At 41.3% G+C, this 16,479-nt stretch overlaps 1 protein-coding gene across 3 annotated transcripts in view; it reads left to right on the forward strand.

Moving 5' to 3' along the window:
- Positions 1–16,029, forward strand: part of LOC112260309 (phosphatidylinositol 3-kinase regulatory subunit gamma) — a 55,828-nt gene extending 39,799 nt beyond the window's left edge. For all 3 annotated transcript variants that reach the window (XM_024435310.2, XM_024435312.2, XM_042328625.1), the window contains exons 9-16: positions 2,430–2,528; positions 2,821–3,001; positions 3,379–3,504; positions 3,946–4,088; positions 4,285–4,461; positions 4,723–4,794; positions 7,697–7,870; positions 8,254–16,029. In XM_024435310.2, coding sequence (XP_024291078.1) covers positions 2,430–2,528; positions 2,821–3,001; positions 3,379–3,504; positions 3,946–4,088; positions 4,285–4,461; positions 4,723–4,794; positions 7,697–7,870; positions 8,254–8,455 — 1,174 coding nt within the window. In that variant the 3' untranslated portion in view covers positions 8,456–16,029. The remainder of the gene's footprint in view (positions 1–2,429; positions 2,529–2,820; positions 3,002–3,378; positions 3,505–3,945; positions 4,089–4,284; positions 4,462–4,722; positions 4,795–7,696; positions 7,871–8,253) is intronic.
- The last annotated feature ends 450 nt before the right edge of the window (positions 16,030–16,479 follow it).

The raw sequence follows: 16,479 nt of genomic DNA on the forward strand, positions 1-16,479 counted from the left end.
TTTCTGAAGGGGGGAAACACTTTATTTTTTATTGTTAAACTGCGTTAAAACACCAGCAAATCAGCTCCAAGTGATTTTAATTACAGATTGCCTTCGGAAATTATTCAGACCCCTTGACTTTTTCCACGTTTTGTTAGGTTACAGCCTTCTAAAATAGTTTTTTCCCTCATCAATCTACACACAATACCCCATAATGACAAAGCAAAAACAGATTTTTAGAAATGGTTGCAAATGTATTAAAAATAAAAACAGATACCTTAGTTACAGACGTATTCAGACCATATGCTATGAGACTCGAAAATGAGCTCGGGTGCATCCGGTTTCCAACTGAAATATTATATTTACATAAGTATTCAGACCCTTTACTCAGTACTATGTTGAAGCATCTTTGGCAGAGATTACAGCCTCGAGTCTTCTTGGGTATGACGCTACAAGCTTGACACACCTGTATTTGGGGAGTTTCACCCATTTCTTCTCTGCAGATCCTCTCAAGCTCTGTCAGGTTGGATGGGGAGCATTGCTGCACAGCTATTTTCAGGTCTCTCCAGAGATGTTCGATCAGGTTTAAGTCTGGGCTCTAGCTGGGCCACTCAAGGACATTCAGAGACTTATCCCGAAGCCACTCCTGCCTTGTCATGGGTTTGTGCTTAGTGTCGTTGTCCTGTTGGAAGGTGAACCTTCGCCCCAGTCTGAAGTCCTGAGTGCTCTGGAGCAGGTTTTCATCAATTATCTCTGTACTTTGCGCCGTTCATCTTTGCCTTGATCCTGACTAGTCACCCAGTCCCTGCCACTGAAAAACATCCTCACAGCATGATTCTGCCACCACCATGCTTCACAGTAGGGATGGTGCTAGGTTTCTTCCAGATGTGACCCTTGTCATTCAGGCCAAAGAGTTCAATCTTGGTTTCATCAGACCAGAGAATCTTGTTTCTCATTGCCTGAGTTTTTAGGTGCCTTTTGGCAAACTGCAAGCCGGCTGTCATTTGTCTTTTACTGAGGAGTGGCTTCTGTCTGGCCACTCTACCATAAAGGCCTGATTGGTGGAGTGTTGCATAGATGGAAGAAACTTCCAGAAGGACAACCATCTCAACAGAGGAACTCTAGAGCTTTGTCAGAGTGACCATCGGGTTCTTGGTCACCTCCCTGACCAAGGCCCTTCTCCTCCGATTGCTCAGTTTGGCCGGCCAGCTCTAGGAAGGTTCTTGGTGGTTCCAAACTTCTTCCATTTAAGAATGATGGAGGCCACTGTGTTCTTGGGGACCTTCAATGCTGCAGAAATGTTTTGGTACACTTTCCCCAGATCTGTGCCACGACACAATCCTATCTCGGAGCTCTACGGACAATTCCTTCGACCTCATGGCTTGGTTTTTGCTCTGGCATGCACTGTCAACTGTGGGACCTTATATAGACAGGTGTGTGCCTTTCCTAATTATGTCCAATCCATTGAATTTACCACAGGTGGACTCCAATCAAGTTGTAGAAACATCTCAAGGATGATCAAAAGAAACAGGATGTACCTGAGGTCAATTTTGAGTCTCATAGCAAAGAGTCTGAATGCTTATGTATTAATGTTTCAATTTTTTAAATAAATTTGTAACAATTTCTATTAACCTGTTTTTGCTTTGTCATTATGGGTATTGTGTGTGTATTGCCTGAGGGTTTCTATTTAATATATTTTAAAATTAGGCTGTAACGTAACAAAATGTGGAAAAAGTCAAAGGGTCTGAATACTTTCCAAAGGCCCTGTATGTGATCATATACAAATGTAAGCAAGGTTTGAAATGGTCATGTTTTAATCAAATATTATATCTATTTGGGTTTCTTGCGGTCAATTTTGCAATCTATTATTTAAAATTATGTTCCGGACACCTGACTATCCGCTCAAGACAAAATCATCCCGTGGCTGAATGTAGTTGATGATCCCTGGCCTATAGTATTTATTTATCCAGTAACCACATTTTTGTGTGGATTAAAACTGGATTATAGTAAAAAACTATTTGTAGATTATGGTATACGATAATCAGCTCTCATGAAACAGCCTATTGTTATCATGTGCTAGTCATTAAATTGTATTGTGTGTTAAAGTAAAAAATCTTGTATAATTTGGTCAGCTGCGTGATTAACTGCTTTGTTCATTCGTGTTAGAAATTGAGAGTTCCGGCAAAAGTTTCCACCCTCTCAAAAGGAAACTCTCAGCCAGTCGAAGCAGTTTTTAGCACCTCCTTCACCAAATCCTAATATGTCCAAATAACCAGTGACGAAAACCCCAAAATCGGAGCTTCTGCTGCTAGTTGTCTCACACATTCCATTTAGTCCCGGAAGATTCTTTGGTCTACGAGTAGAATCTGCCCACGGGAGATTATATTGTGAAGGATGTGGTGCTTTCATGAATTCACAATCCCCTTCAACTGTGCCATTGTTGTTTCCAGGGAGGAGGTGAACGAGAAGATGAGAGACACCCCTGACGGGACGTTCATGGTCCGTGACGCCTCCAGCAAACTGGAAGGAGAGTACACACTGACCCTCAGGTGAGAGGCTACTCCTAGTATCAAGTAATATAGTATAGGTCTTATGTAAAGAGCGGAGGACGGTCAACATAACACATTTACTAAACGTCTGTAAATGAGTGAATTTTGATCTCCTTTTAGAATGTGGAATGTAAGTTTGCTATTGCGATTCTTGGGTTCACGTTTGGGAAAAGAGCAAATGGTTCAAAAGGGTCTACAGAATGAATCTTAATGAAAGCAACGTCACCTTCACCGAGATTTCAAATGTATTTCTCGCCATTGACATTGATGTCTCACCGTTTCTCCACCACAGGAAAGGAGGCAACAACAAGCTGATAAAGATCTGCCACCGGGGCGGTCGCTATGGCTTCTCCGAGCCGCTCACCTTCACCACGGTGGTGGAGCTCATCAACCACTACCGCCACGATTCCCTGGCCCAGTACAACGCTAAGCTAGACACCCGGCTCCTCTACCCCGTCTCCAAATACCAACAGGTACCTACTTTACACTACATGTACATTGACAACGACAGACAACTTTACTGTGCATCGAAATTGAACTTTGTCCTATTGCTGGCCTGCCTTTCTAACCTTAGGATTACCACTACCGCCACAATCTTCTGTAGTCTATGCCGGGACCACAGATGCATATTTCAGCCAACTCTTGAGATGTATACATTCAGTTTTTTTCTTTTTTTTCTCTCCACTCCTTGAATTCCAAAACATTGCCGGTTAGAGTGCAAGTTAGAAGGACATTTTCACGGAACGGTTTGATTCCTGCTCAGTTTGTATTGCAGCATCATTGTCCTCCCGCTTGATTGGCTGCTTTGTGAATATTGTCACTGACAGTTGTATAACGTTGCTTTCCTCAGGAGCAGCTGGTGAAAGAGGACAGCATTGAGGCGGTGGGCGAGCAGCTGAAGGTGTACCACGAGCAGTACCAGGAGAAGAGCCGGGAGTACGACGTGCTCTACGAGGAGTACACACGCACCTCACAGGTACTATACTGTAAAGGGCGTACTGGGTCCATACTTCTGGAACACACCTCTGTCTCAGGCTCTGTCCCAATACTCTGAAATGAGATATTTTTCTTGTATCCTTCTTTTATCCTTGCTCTCTAACCAATGATCTGAGAGGACAGGTGAAAAGAAAATGGTGGAAATTCACATCCCTCCTAACTGCCATTGCCATGAGTGGAAAAGCGAAGAAGATGAGACTCCATTTCAAAGTATTTCAAAGTCCTGTGTGGTTTAGTTGGTAGAGCATGGCGCTTGCAATGCCAAGGGATGTGGGTTCGATTCCCACTGGGACCACCCATACGTAAAATGTACGCACGCATGACTGTAAGTGGTCGCAAAAGGAGAGGAAACAAATAGGAGGATTGCATTGGTCCCATCATGTGCCATGCTGACTTGTGTTCCCCTGTGTGTCTCTGTCAGGAGCTCCAGATGAAGCGCACGGCTATCGAGGCCTTTGGCGAGACCATCAAGATCTTCGAGGAGCAGTGTGAGACCCAGGAGCGCTACAGCAAAGAGTCCATCGAGAAGTTCCTACGCGAAGGCAACGACAAGGAGATCCAGAAGTAAGTGTTTTGCCTGTCCATAGTGACATGGGTATTTCAACCACAACTTGTGTTAAACTTGTACCTCTATGTACGTAGGCTGTATTTTAAGACACTTTAAGACATCAGTCAATGTATTGTAAAGAACAGTCAAACCAGACCACTACCAATGAACCCCAGAGGTGATTTGTTATGCTCCCGCCCTCTCTCACATCAGGATCCAGAGCAACTCCGAGCGCCTGAAGTCTAGGGTGACGGAGATCCACGACAGCAAGAGAAAGCTGGAGCAGGATCTGAAGCAGCAGGCCACTGACAACCGAGAGATTGACAAGAGGATGAACAGCCTGAAGCCGGACCTCATTCAGCTAAGGAAGATCAGGGACCAGTACCTGGTGTAAGAAAACGCAATACTACAGAGACATTTTTTTTGTTTACCATGAAACATTATGTTCGAGTGACGTGCACTCATCCCGACATCATCACAAAGCTCTGTAGCAGGATAGCTAACGCTGATGACCATGAAAACACGCAAGACTCATGGCTATAGCTATGTTCAACAAGTTATATTATTTAAATATGCAATATATATATATATATTATTTGTTGACTGAATTGAAGTGGACTTGTGTGCAATTCTGTTTCTTTGGTCTTGCAGATGGTTGACACAGAAGGGGACGAGGCAGAAGAGTATAAATGAGTGGCTGGGCATAAAGAACGAGGCAGAAGAGTAAGTGACAAACATTTGGCAAGTGTTTAGATTGCGTGTTATAAAGCTATACCTGTTGGGTGCGTCTGTAAAATGTGAATTTGAAACTGTTGCCTTGTATTCTGTATTGACGTTATATTGTTCTTGTATTTTGTATGGACGTCATATTGATGTATTTTCGGGGGAGGTATTTTATTAGGATCGCCATTAGCTGTTGCGAAAGCAGCAGCTACTCTTCCTGGGCTCCAAACGAAACATGACATAATACAGAACATTAATAGACAAGAACAGCTCAAGGACAGAACTACATACATTTTTAAAAAGGCACACGTAGCCTAAAAAATACATGCATACCTGCATACATACATGCATACATACATACACAAACTATCTAGGCCAAATAGGGGAGAAGGCGTTGTGCCGTGAGGTAGTGCTTTAGCTGTTTTTTTTAAACCAGGTTTGCTGTTCATTTGATAAATTTGAGAGAACTCGGGGGTTTTCTTTAATGGAAGCTTCTCTTATGTCAAACGTGTACTGGGGGGGATGTGGGAGGGGTCACAAATGGTTGAGAGACAGCTATTGGGGAACTGTGGCGGGATCTTTTCAGGGTTCGGGTTCACATTTTTTGGCCTGGTGGTAGATCGATCAACATGCCCTTGAGCAGGTCATTGACCCTGGTTGCTACTGTGTGTCGCTCTGAATGGGAATCTGTTGGATGACTGGTATGATGTAGTTATTGAGCGGTTTCACTGCAATCAAATTTATTTATATAGCCCTTCTTACATCAGCTGATATCTCAAAGTGCTGTACAGTAACCCAGCCTAAAACCCCAAACAGAAAGCAATGCAGGTGTAGAAGCACGGTGGCTAGGAAAAACTCCCTAGAAAGGCCAAAACCTAGGAAGAAACCTAGAGAGGAACCAGGCTATGAGGGGTGGCCAGTCCTCTTCTGGCTGTGCCGGGTGGAGATTATAACAGAACATGGCCAAGATGTTCAAATGTTCATAAATGGCCAGCATGGTCAAATAATAATAATCGCAGTAGTTGTCGAGGGTGCAGCAAGTCAGCACCTCAGGAGTAAATGTCAGTTGGCTTTTCATAGCCGATCATTAAGAGTATCTCTACCTCTCCTGCAGTCTCTAAAGAGTTGAAAACAGCAGGTCTGGGACAGGTAGCACGTCCGGTCAACGGGTCAGGGTTCCATAGCCGCAGGCAGAACAGTTGAAACTGGAGCAGCAGCACGGCCAGGTGGACTGTGGACAGCAAGGCGTCATCATGCCAGGTAGTCCTGAGGCATGGTCCTAGGGCTCAGGTGCTCCGGGAGAGAGAAAGAGAGAAATAGAGAATTAGAGAGAGCATACTTAAATTCACACAGGACACCGGATAAGACAGGAGACATACTCCAGATATAACAAACTGACCCTAGCCCCCCGACACATAAACTACTGCAGCATAAATACTGGAGGCTGAGACAGGAGGCATCAGGAGACACTGTGGCCCCATCCGAGGACACCCCCGGACAGGGCCAAACAGGAAGGATATAACACCACCCACTTTGCCAAAGCACAGCCCCCACACCACTAGAGGGGTATCTTCAACTACCAACTTACCATCCTGAGACAAGGCTGAGTATAGCCCACAAAGATCTCTGCCACGGCACAACCCAAGGGGGGGGCGCCAACCCAGACAGGAAGATCACGTCAGTGACTCAACCCACTCAAGTGACGCACCCCTCCTAGGGACGGCATGAAAGAGCACCAGTAAGCCAGTGACTCAGCCCCTGTAATAGGGTTAGAGGCAGAGAATCCCAGTGGAGAGAGGGGAACCGGCCAGGCAGAAACAGGAAGGGCGGTTCGTTGCTCCAGAGTCTTTCCGTTCACCTTCACACTCCTGGGCCAGACTACACTCATTCATATGACCCACTGAAGAGATGAGTCTTCAGTAAAGACTTAAAGGTTGAGACCGAGTCTGCGTCTCTCACATGGGTAGGCAGACCATTTCATAAAAATTGAGCTCTATAGGAGAAAGCCCTGCCTCCAGCTGTTTGCTTAGAAATTCTAGGAAAATTTAGGAGGCCTGTGTCTTGCGACCGTAGCGTACGTGTAGGTATGTACGGCAGGACCGAATCAGAAAGATAAGTAGGAAGAAGCCCATGTAATGCTTTGCAGGTTAGCAGTAAAACCTTGATCAGCCCTTGCCTTAACAGGAAGCCAGTGTAGGGAGGCTAGCACTGGAGTAATATGATCAAATTGTTTGGTTCTAGTCAGGATTCTAGCACTAACTGAAGTTTATTTCGTGCTTTATCCGTGTAGCCGGAAAGTAAAGCATTGCGAGGAATGGAAGATTCGATATAGGCCGATTTAGTTTTTTATATTTTCTGGGTCAAGGTTTGGCTTTTTCAAGAGAGGCTTTATTACTGCCACTTTTAGTGAGTTTGGTACACATCCGGTGGATAGAGAGCCTTTTTATTATGTTCAAAATAGGAGGGCCAAGCACAGGAAGCAGCTCTTTCAGTAATTTAGTTGGAATAGGGTCCAGTATGCAACTTGTAGGTTATTGTAAACAAGTATATTGTATGTTTCGAATATTCAAAGAATAAAACATTAATTAAAACAGTGTGGTGTACTGCAGGGAAGCTCTCTAGACCCTCTACTCTTTTCTATTTTTACCAATGACCTGCCACTGTCATTAAACAAAGCATGTGTGTCCATATTCTTGTTGTAAAAAGACATTTACATAATGACAATTATGTCCTTGCAACCAATTCTGCCCACTGAGAATAACCAGGTTGCCTTTCCGTAAAAGCTGCAATGCCTTTAAACTCTGCACCAGCTACCCAAAAGTAATCCTAACACCTTTATAAAGAATTTTGTAAAACATCCAGTGAGGCGATGAGTCATTAACACCCTGTCTCCCTCCTACAGCTCATACTCGCTGGTGGAGGAGGATGAGGGCTCGCCCCACCACGACGAGTGCACATGGTACGTGGGCGACATCAAGCGCACCCAGGCAGAGGAGCTGCTTAGGGACAAGTGTGACGGCACCTTCCTCATCCGAGAGAGCCAGACGCAGAAGGGCTCCTACGCCTGCTCCGTGGTGTGAGTGTTTATTTCAGTGTGTTACATGTCAGTCAAAAGGGCTAAGATTATTCTATGATGGGCTGAACTATTTTAAAACGGGCAAAGAAAATGTATGCGGTTTTACTTCCCACCTGTTGTTGGCCTTCCCCCAAATGACCATTGTACACTGTGCCATTTAATAAAGAGGATTCCAAAGGGGGGAGACCAATATCGCTTCTGGGGAGGTCAAAGCTGTGTGCTGGAAAACCTTGGCAGTGTTGGGGCTTCAGACCAGCCCTAACATCTCACTTAAAATGGAGTTTTTAGTGTTTAATTACAAATGAAATTTCTATTAGTGAAAACATTTTTACATTTAGTTTGTTTCTGTAAAACATTAAATGAGGTTGCGCTGTCTCCTCCAGTGTGGACGGCGATGCCAAACACTGTGTCATCTACAAGACGGATAAAGGCTACGGCTTCGCCGAACCTTACAACCTGTACGGCTCCCTGAAGGACCTGGTGCTCCACTACAAGCAAGAGTCCCTGGTCCAACACAACGACCAGCTGAATGTAACCCTGGCCTACCCAGTCCTCACCCAGACCCTGCAGCAGCACCCTAGATGAAGGGCAGTGTGACACAACGACCCCCAACGGTGACCAGCACTTCCAAAGCATGGGGGGGGGGGGAAGCACACTCATTACGTACCACAGTACCAGCCGCAGTAAACATGAGATGAAAACCCTGTTTGTAAACTGAAAACAACATAAGCACACCGTTATGATGGAAGCTTTCAGACCATAGTTAGAAGAGCAAGAAGGAGTGAGAGTAGAGGGGAGAGAGTCGGAACTGGAGGTTAAAGATACTGGATGGAGCTCAGTTTTTTTTTTTTTTTTTTTTTTTTTTTTTTTTTTTTTTGCCTTGGCACCCACTTACCCTTCTAGGCAAAGGCCTGAGCTGTCATCCCCAGTAAGGACTTGGCTAACCTGGCTGCTCACCACACTGCACTTCACAACAACGAGATCTAAGAGACGGAGGGGGGCAATCCAGCATTCAGATACATGGTCCTGGAAAGGTGCGGTGAAGTGGCTGGACAAACCAGTTAACTTTCTATTAAAAGCTTGCTTAAGTACCATAGAAAGAGCCTCGATTGACCACAAGCCTGTGTTGGGAAAGAGGGGAACTATGTAGGGTGGGATGCTGGGGTAGGGAGAGGGGTGCATGACAGAAAGCTCCTCCAGTTTGTTGTAAGATCAACATTCTTTATAAAAATAGACATGGTATATTTGTTGTATTGTGAATAGATAGATATTCACAATAGATCAAATATATATATATATATATATATATGAATGCAGTTTCTAAAGGGATTCAGGTTTCCCTTTCCGTTTCCATTTAATCATGGGTAGTGGAGAAATCCCTGCAAGCTTGTTTCTTATTTCAAATGTTCTCTTCAAGTGCTTTCTTTTATACTGTAGCCTATAGCCATGATGGACTAAGGTATTACTGTTAGTATTCTTGAGATGTTCTCATTTCTATGCTAATACACTCGCAGATCATCGACCTATCAGCTCTTAACTCTCAGTAGTGAATGGCTTAGTCTCTAGGAAGCCTATGCAGTGTTCTTTTCACAAGCGCTTGCTTTTATGTCGCAGCGTCACTACTACTCACGGTACTTCCTCTTTTGAGCTTGACTGTTGTTTTTATTTGACACAAGCTTAATTCACAGAGCTGTAGAACGTTGTTGTACAAAATTTTAAAAAATTGTCGTTTATATGATCCATATATCTACCGACAGTAACAGGCAGTGTGACTGTCAAACAAAGTATTGAATGGTTTTCTTTTCAACTGTGTGTGTGTCGTCGTCCCCCCCCAAATGAAGGATGTCTTGTCATGTAGCAAAAAAAAGATTGGATCCTTTTTGACAGTAAGCATGACCACGGAGGTCCGGGGGATTTCCCATAAGTACCATATGCATGAGAATCCTTCTTTTGTTTAGTACCTAGACAACTTGCTCTAGTACTTGTGCTGTTTTAAGTGCATACGTCTTGTGTACTAGACCTGTATAATGCACAAACAATAGTAAGTGGATAAGAATACATATAGATTTACAGACACACTGTCGAAGTGAATTCCCTCCACGGGTACTGAGCAGTACATTTGTCGTGCGGCTTAAAGGACTTTCTCTTGCCGACTCTTTCTATCCCTTTTGCGTAGCTCAGACTTTGTTCACGTGAAGACACTTCAGACAAATTTCTACCGTTGATTCGTTACTAAAAGAAGCCTCATGTAATGAAACCGAGGATATTGAGGATTTTAAACGTGGTGGCGCTTTTTAGATTTCTTGAGAAAGCGGAAACTTCCCAGAAAAGGAGTTTTGTTCTTTTTTTTTGTAGAATGTGCATAAAAACATGTCTCACGGTGGGTGCTCCTTTTGGGTCGTTTTAAACATGATCATTTGCTCAGAGCAGATGTATTTTTCCCATATTGGTTTAAGTACGATACATGGATACTGCAACTGAATAGTCATGCTATTGGATTGGTTAACTAGTTGGAGGAAATTGGGAGTAATTTGGTTTGTGTAATTGTCACATTTTAATTGGAAGTTGCATATTGGTGAGAGCATTTTGTGTTCAAAATGTATTTTTGGTACAAATATTAGTAGAAGAAAAATTATTATCTAAAGGAAAAATAGCTTGGTACTGTATAGTAGTGTTTTGCACAGTTCTTGGCCAGAAGAATAGCCTAGAATTTAAACTCGAAGTGACAGTAGTGAGAGGCCTATAAAAGAGTGATTCACAAAGTTAAGAAGTGCCTTAGCTCTTCTCTTGTCGTCGTCATTGTTGGAGGAGCTTCTCTCCTATAGACCGTGCTACCGCATACTGTATGCTTTGTTTAAAAAGCATTTGCCAATGATCTAATGTCAAACCCCTTGAAGAGAACTGGCAAATGCGCGTAGTTGTAGTCTCTCCTGTAGTGTGCGAGGTCCGAGTTATGGAGATTGTGTTAGTTTAGTTATGCTTCTCTTTTGTTACATCATTTTTAATAAGTATTTTTTTGTGACGGGCTATAGCTTGGTGCTCTTCAGTGAGCAAGGCAGTTTCCTTTGGGGTTTTGTTGTATAGTTTATTGAATCACACCTAGAGTGGATAGAAATGTGAATACACAGTCGTAGCCCAACACGTAGCGTTTGTCCTTTTTAATAAGCCGAATCTCATTCAATAAGCTCTTAAGTCAATGCATGCAGTACTTCTCACGGTGTTTTCATGTCAATTCCCTGTGAATTCATATCCTGTTTACCCATCTACTGACTCATGTATTTACTCAGTCCATCGGACCAACATTTTGCAAATGCACTTTTTCCTTAAAGAAAATTCCACCCAAAATTTTCTTTTGCTATTTGCTTATGATGCAAAATGTAGCATCATCTGATGCAAAATGCATCATACCCGGTTGTTTTTTTTGTGTTTTGAAAGTCATCCATCTCGAAAACTGGATTGCTGACATGGAAAGAAATGTAGGACTATATCACAAGTTAGTCCTATATATTTTTTATATATATAAAACTTCAACAAGGGACTAAAACAAATACCAAAAGAGTTTTTGGGTGGAGTTTTTCTTTAATTGAGTCTCCAAAATTAGTTAATTCTAAACTGCATTAGTGAAGCTCAGTAGGCCATGATAGTATTGTTTGTTTTATTAAGTGTCATGTCAGGGATGTTTTAATCGGACTTTCTTTGTGAAACAGTGTGTGGGGGGAAAAAAACATTCAGTGTTCCCCTTACTCGATACATTTGGTGGAGGCTTCACAAACTCTGAAATTGTAAGCCAGTATTGAGGCAAGTAGGACAAATGTCCATTTATTGCTGTTTTTCATGATTTTAATTGTTTAACTGTGTTATAAATCTGTGTTTGGTTTTGATTGTGCCAGGCCCACCCATTTCCCATTCGAAAATGGGTGACTCGTTTCAAACCAAATGAAAGGGAAGCTAGACAATATGCAATCGGCATATTTGGTCGGTCCTCAACGCTCCAACGGTATGGATGTCATCGCGTCACATTAACGTCACTTGCATTAACATTAATAACACATGTGCAGTGATAGTGTTTCGGCGGTTGTGCCCAATGAGATGACTTGGAGCAGGGTTAGCTTTGAGTTGTCCTTTAACCAGTTATCGTGAAACCACGTGTTATAGCACCCTCCAAAATGTTCAGGTGAATTATCCAGGCCATTACTATTGCTTATCTTTGGTACAAAACACCTGTAAATAGTGGTGTCATACTTCTACCATATCAGTTACCGAATACAAGTAATTAACATTTATTACGTTTGAATATTTAGGTTTGAAGCATATTTGAAAGAAATATATTGAAATATATCTTGACATATTGTTTTGGGTTATATATTCTGATTTTAATTATGCTGGAAATGGATCCGAAACAGACGCTGACTAAATGAGCTTAGATGTGAAACACGTCTATTGACAAGTGCCACAGCAGCTTTGCATCAGTGGGCCAAGTCATTTCTAGTTTTCATGTTAACGCCCTGATGTGTAAGTAATAAGCTAAGCTTTATCAATATCACCAGCAAGCGTTCCTTTCTTTTATTGGTTTTAATTGACCCGCAATGATTGAGGAAGAGGAGGCAGGCTCATCTACGTTTTAAAATGCAGCGCTGTACCTAGTTGTCCATGATGACATACTGATTGGCCAACCTTGGCCCCATTCACCTACTCACACAGAAGTGTCTCTGTCAAATTTGAGTAGAGATTATCAATAGTCTTGACACAAGTGTCTTTCAGCAAAGCTCCATTGTTGCTACCCTACCAAGGACGGTGACGACAGAGTTGACCAATACTGGGACTGACTGGTGTCTAGACTACAGCCTGTATATTTTAAGATTATAAAATGTATTATCTGAGCAGAAAATAGATTCCTATACAGATATGCTTTATCCATAGGGATGGGGAAAGCACTTTTTTTCTCCTTCATTTATTTGAAATCATGTTGGTAAAATTACATGAAAATATATTCTCAGCTTGGAGATTCTGGTTCTGTATATTGCGAGAGGAGGCAGTTTGAAAGTGATACCAGGGGAGTGTTTGAGGTATGAAAATAATGTATGATTCGAAGAGAGGGGCATTTTAATAATTGGATAAAAGTCCCCCAAATGCACTAGACAACACATGATACTTCATACCGGCCAAACATGTTGCCAACAAGTTAAGGAACAAATTTCAACAGTTCAGAAACACTCCTTCAGTGAATAACCAACCTTTGTAGATGGAACAATGATGTCATTGGAAAGTGTTCCTTTATGGTGCCTAGGGTTTGTTTTTAATTAGATTTTTTTTTTTAAGCAAATTGATTTGTTTGTCCAAGTGTTTGTTTGTTTTTGTTTGTTTATCTTTGTTAATAACCTTACAGAATCTATAAAATAAGCTAGCTTGAATATTTTCCTTCATACAGAAAAGTACAAATGTTTACGATATCTAATTAACCAAATAGCAAGTATGCGTTTGAGAGTCAATCTGTCTGTCCCGAAAAGGGACCCTGATAGATTGATTTGATTTCTTTTTTTCCTTTGTCATTTTAAACTTGAAAATGTTATGACTGCTTGTTCTTCTTGTTTTTGATTATTTTTGTACTTGTCAAACAGTGCTCCCTCTAAAAAAAAAAAGAAAAGAGGAAAAAAACGAATTGTTACAGTCTTCTGCTTAGAACAGAATCGACTAAATCATTTTTTGAATGGCCCCCGGGCAGAATGGTCTGCAATGGGCCCTCTTCCCTGAGTGGCTTAAAATCCTTGATCTCTGTTTCTTTACCTTCTGTACTGCCGACTACTTCATCTTAGACTGAGCCTTGTGTATCCACGGCTGAATCTTAACTTTTGATAAAAGCTTAACTTTGTGTTTTTTGATGTCAATGGGACATTTTCAGTTGCCCTTGCAGATCTCAGTTAGGATTTGGCCGTAGATTGCACCCTAGATGATTTGGGAGGCTTTAGTTTTCAGGCTTTTCAAGTTTGAAAGAGAGGGAGGTGCACACTACTTGGTGAAAAATGTATGTCTACAGTCTTGGGTTGAGTCAACTATTAAATTAATTTGGAAATGTGTGAAAGTGAAGAGGCATGTATTTCGATTTTGCACTAAGTCATTCTCGTCTCACTACACTCTAAGATAAAGACGTTCCATGACTTGCTCTCTGTCATTCAAAACGTTTTTTTATTTGTTCAGTCTTATTTGTAAAATGGGTTGACTCCATTTTAAAAGTATGCTTTCATTTACTTCTAAAAGTTGATCTAATCTATGTAACCCTTCAATCAGGGTTGGGTAGTAACGGATTACATGTAATGGGCATTGCGCAATTAAATTACAAATATATGAAGTAGGCCTAACAGTAATCAGCCCGGATTTAAAAAAAATGTAAATAACAATAATGTAATCAGATTACAGTTACATTATTAGAAACATCTGATTTACATTTGGGATTACTTCATCTAATATCAAGAGAAAGAAAAGGATAAAGCTTTGTCAGCATTGCTATCATTTAGCACACCCTCAAGATTTCTCCCATGCTCTCAAATATGCTAATGTTCTGCTGATCGCCCATCAAGGCTTCTTTTGTATTCAAACGGGTTTAGTGACTAGGTAAGGCTTCCAAAAGATTTTCCACCTAGCCTTCTGGTCAATCAGACAGTCGTCTGGACTCAACAGTGTTCCCACGTGCTGCTTTGTAGCAGTGCACTTTGGCTTTGTGTGCTCCTAGCAGGAGAGAGAAATGCTCTCTGATAGCTGTCTGGGCAATAAACAAAAAACACAGTCTTGAAAGCAACCACTGTTGTTACTCTAGACGAGAAGAGGGTCCCAGCTTTCTGTAGGTTAACTTTTATTGATCTACTCTTATTATTGAACAAAGGGCACTCACGTCGGCGATTCAATTCCAAGGTGATTGTGTAGGCTTACTCATCATTATTATTCATTAATTTACTGATTAATAATCAATTACACAGGTATAATTAGAATGTAGATTTAGCAACTAGCTAACCACGTCATCGGGTGTTGAATGAGCCCCAAATGATTTAGCCTAAAGTGCCCAAAATGATGTATACAAATGTAATCTCTATTGAACAAAAAAAAGGAAGATTCGGGAACCCTATTGTGACAGTAAACTAATAACAATTGCTTAATTGTCAAACTCAAAATTCATCACAATGACTGGTTTAGATTGCACATCAAAATATCTGGAATCATGCATTCCTGCTTGGACATGTTAGATTAAACAAATGTATTTCTTGAATCATACTAATACACCTCCTTTTTAATTAAGCATTTTGAATGACCTAAGTTAATTAGGCTATACATTCTCTCTATTGTGTGACCAAATCATGGGTGGGTGCCCCAACTAAAACCATTAGCATGGAGCCTATTGACTCTGCTCTAATACATTAGAATATAGAACTTGTGAATTATGGTCCCCAATTTGGAAATAGTCATGTTGCTAAATTAATAATGTATGCTATTTAGCTTTTATCCAAGCTCCATGCTCTAGGTGCACTTTAAACATTTTAAAAAAAAACATCTGGGTGTTAAAATATTTTTTAAACTAAGTCATCTGATTACTCAAAATGAGTAATGTAATCTGATTACTGATCATTTTTCATGTAACTGTAATCCAAAACTGATTTAAATTTTAAGTTATCCGGCCAACTCTGCCTTCTATGTAGAGTTCATCCTAAGTGGCTGTGTATGTGATCATGTGACTGTCATTAGAATACAGGTCAGGTACAGTACATTTTGACAAACCTTTCTTTGGAGAAAACAAAGTACAGTATGATATGATTCTTATTGTTCTGAGATGTGGTGTGAAGTTTTTCCCTTTTTCAAAACGGTGACTGGAAATTAACGGGACAGTCTGATAAAGCTACTCTACACCAAAGTGCAATTGAACTCAGAGGGAGCACTGTCTGTGAACCAGTGGGAGTCTACTGGTTGTGATGTGCACAATCCTTATGTACGTAAAATGATTATTCTCTCTTCTTTTCCCAATCTGTCTTAATTCAGATGCAACATTTTATTTCTTTTGTTTTCTGTGTACAGCTTGCTTTGGAGTTGTTTGTCTCAAACAGGTACTCTTACTTCTGTACTGTTATTTCCTAAGGTTGATGAAATGATTTTAAAAAATCTATAAAAGATGTAAGAAAAAGAAAGAAAAGGTCTTGTGTATTTTTGTCAGTAAGTTTCAGTCAAACCTGCGACAAGAATAAATGGGAAGAATTCAGAGAGTGGGAGCCTTTCCTACTCTGAGGATAGTTCGGGTCAATTCCTTCTTGAATTCCTGTCAGTTGAAGGCTATGGTAGACGTGTGACGCAGTTGGTATTGAATTTAAACCACAGGAGGGTGCCATTGTCTGGATGAATTTAAACATGTGTGGGCCTACACACACATTAAGGGTTGGAATCAATCAAACCTGTGACTGTATTTGAGACAAATTTCATAAGAATCACTTATCTCATGTTCAACGAAAAGCACATTTGTTATTACTATATTCAATTGCGGTGGGGGGGACTCTGTTTGGGTTGCATTGAAACATGCAATTCCTGGGGTTTTAAGTAGACAATTCCATAAGGAGTTTGCAAGAGAGCAGAGA

The sequence above is a fragment of the Oncorhynchus tshawytscha genome, linkage group LG10, assembly GCF_018296145.1.
Source record: "Oncorhynchus tshawytscha isolate Ot180627B linkage group LG10, Otsh_v2.0, whole genome shotgun sequence".
Classification (NCBI taxonomy): Eukaryota; Metazoa; Chordata; class Actinopteri; order Salmoniformes; family Salmonidae; genus Oncorhynchus; species Oncorhynchus tshawytscha.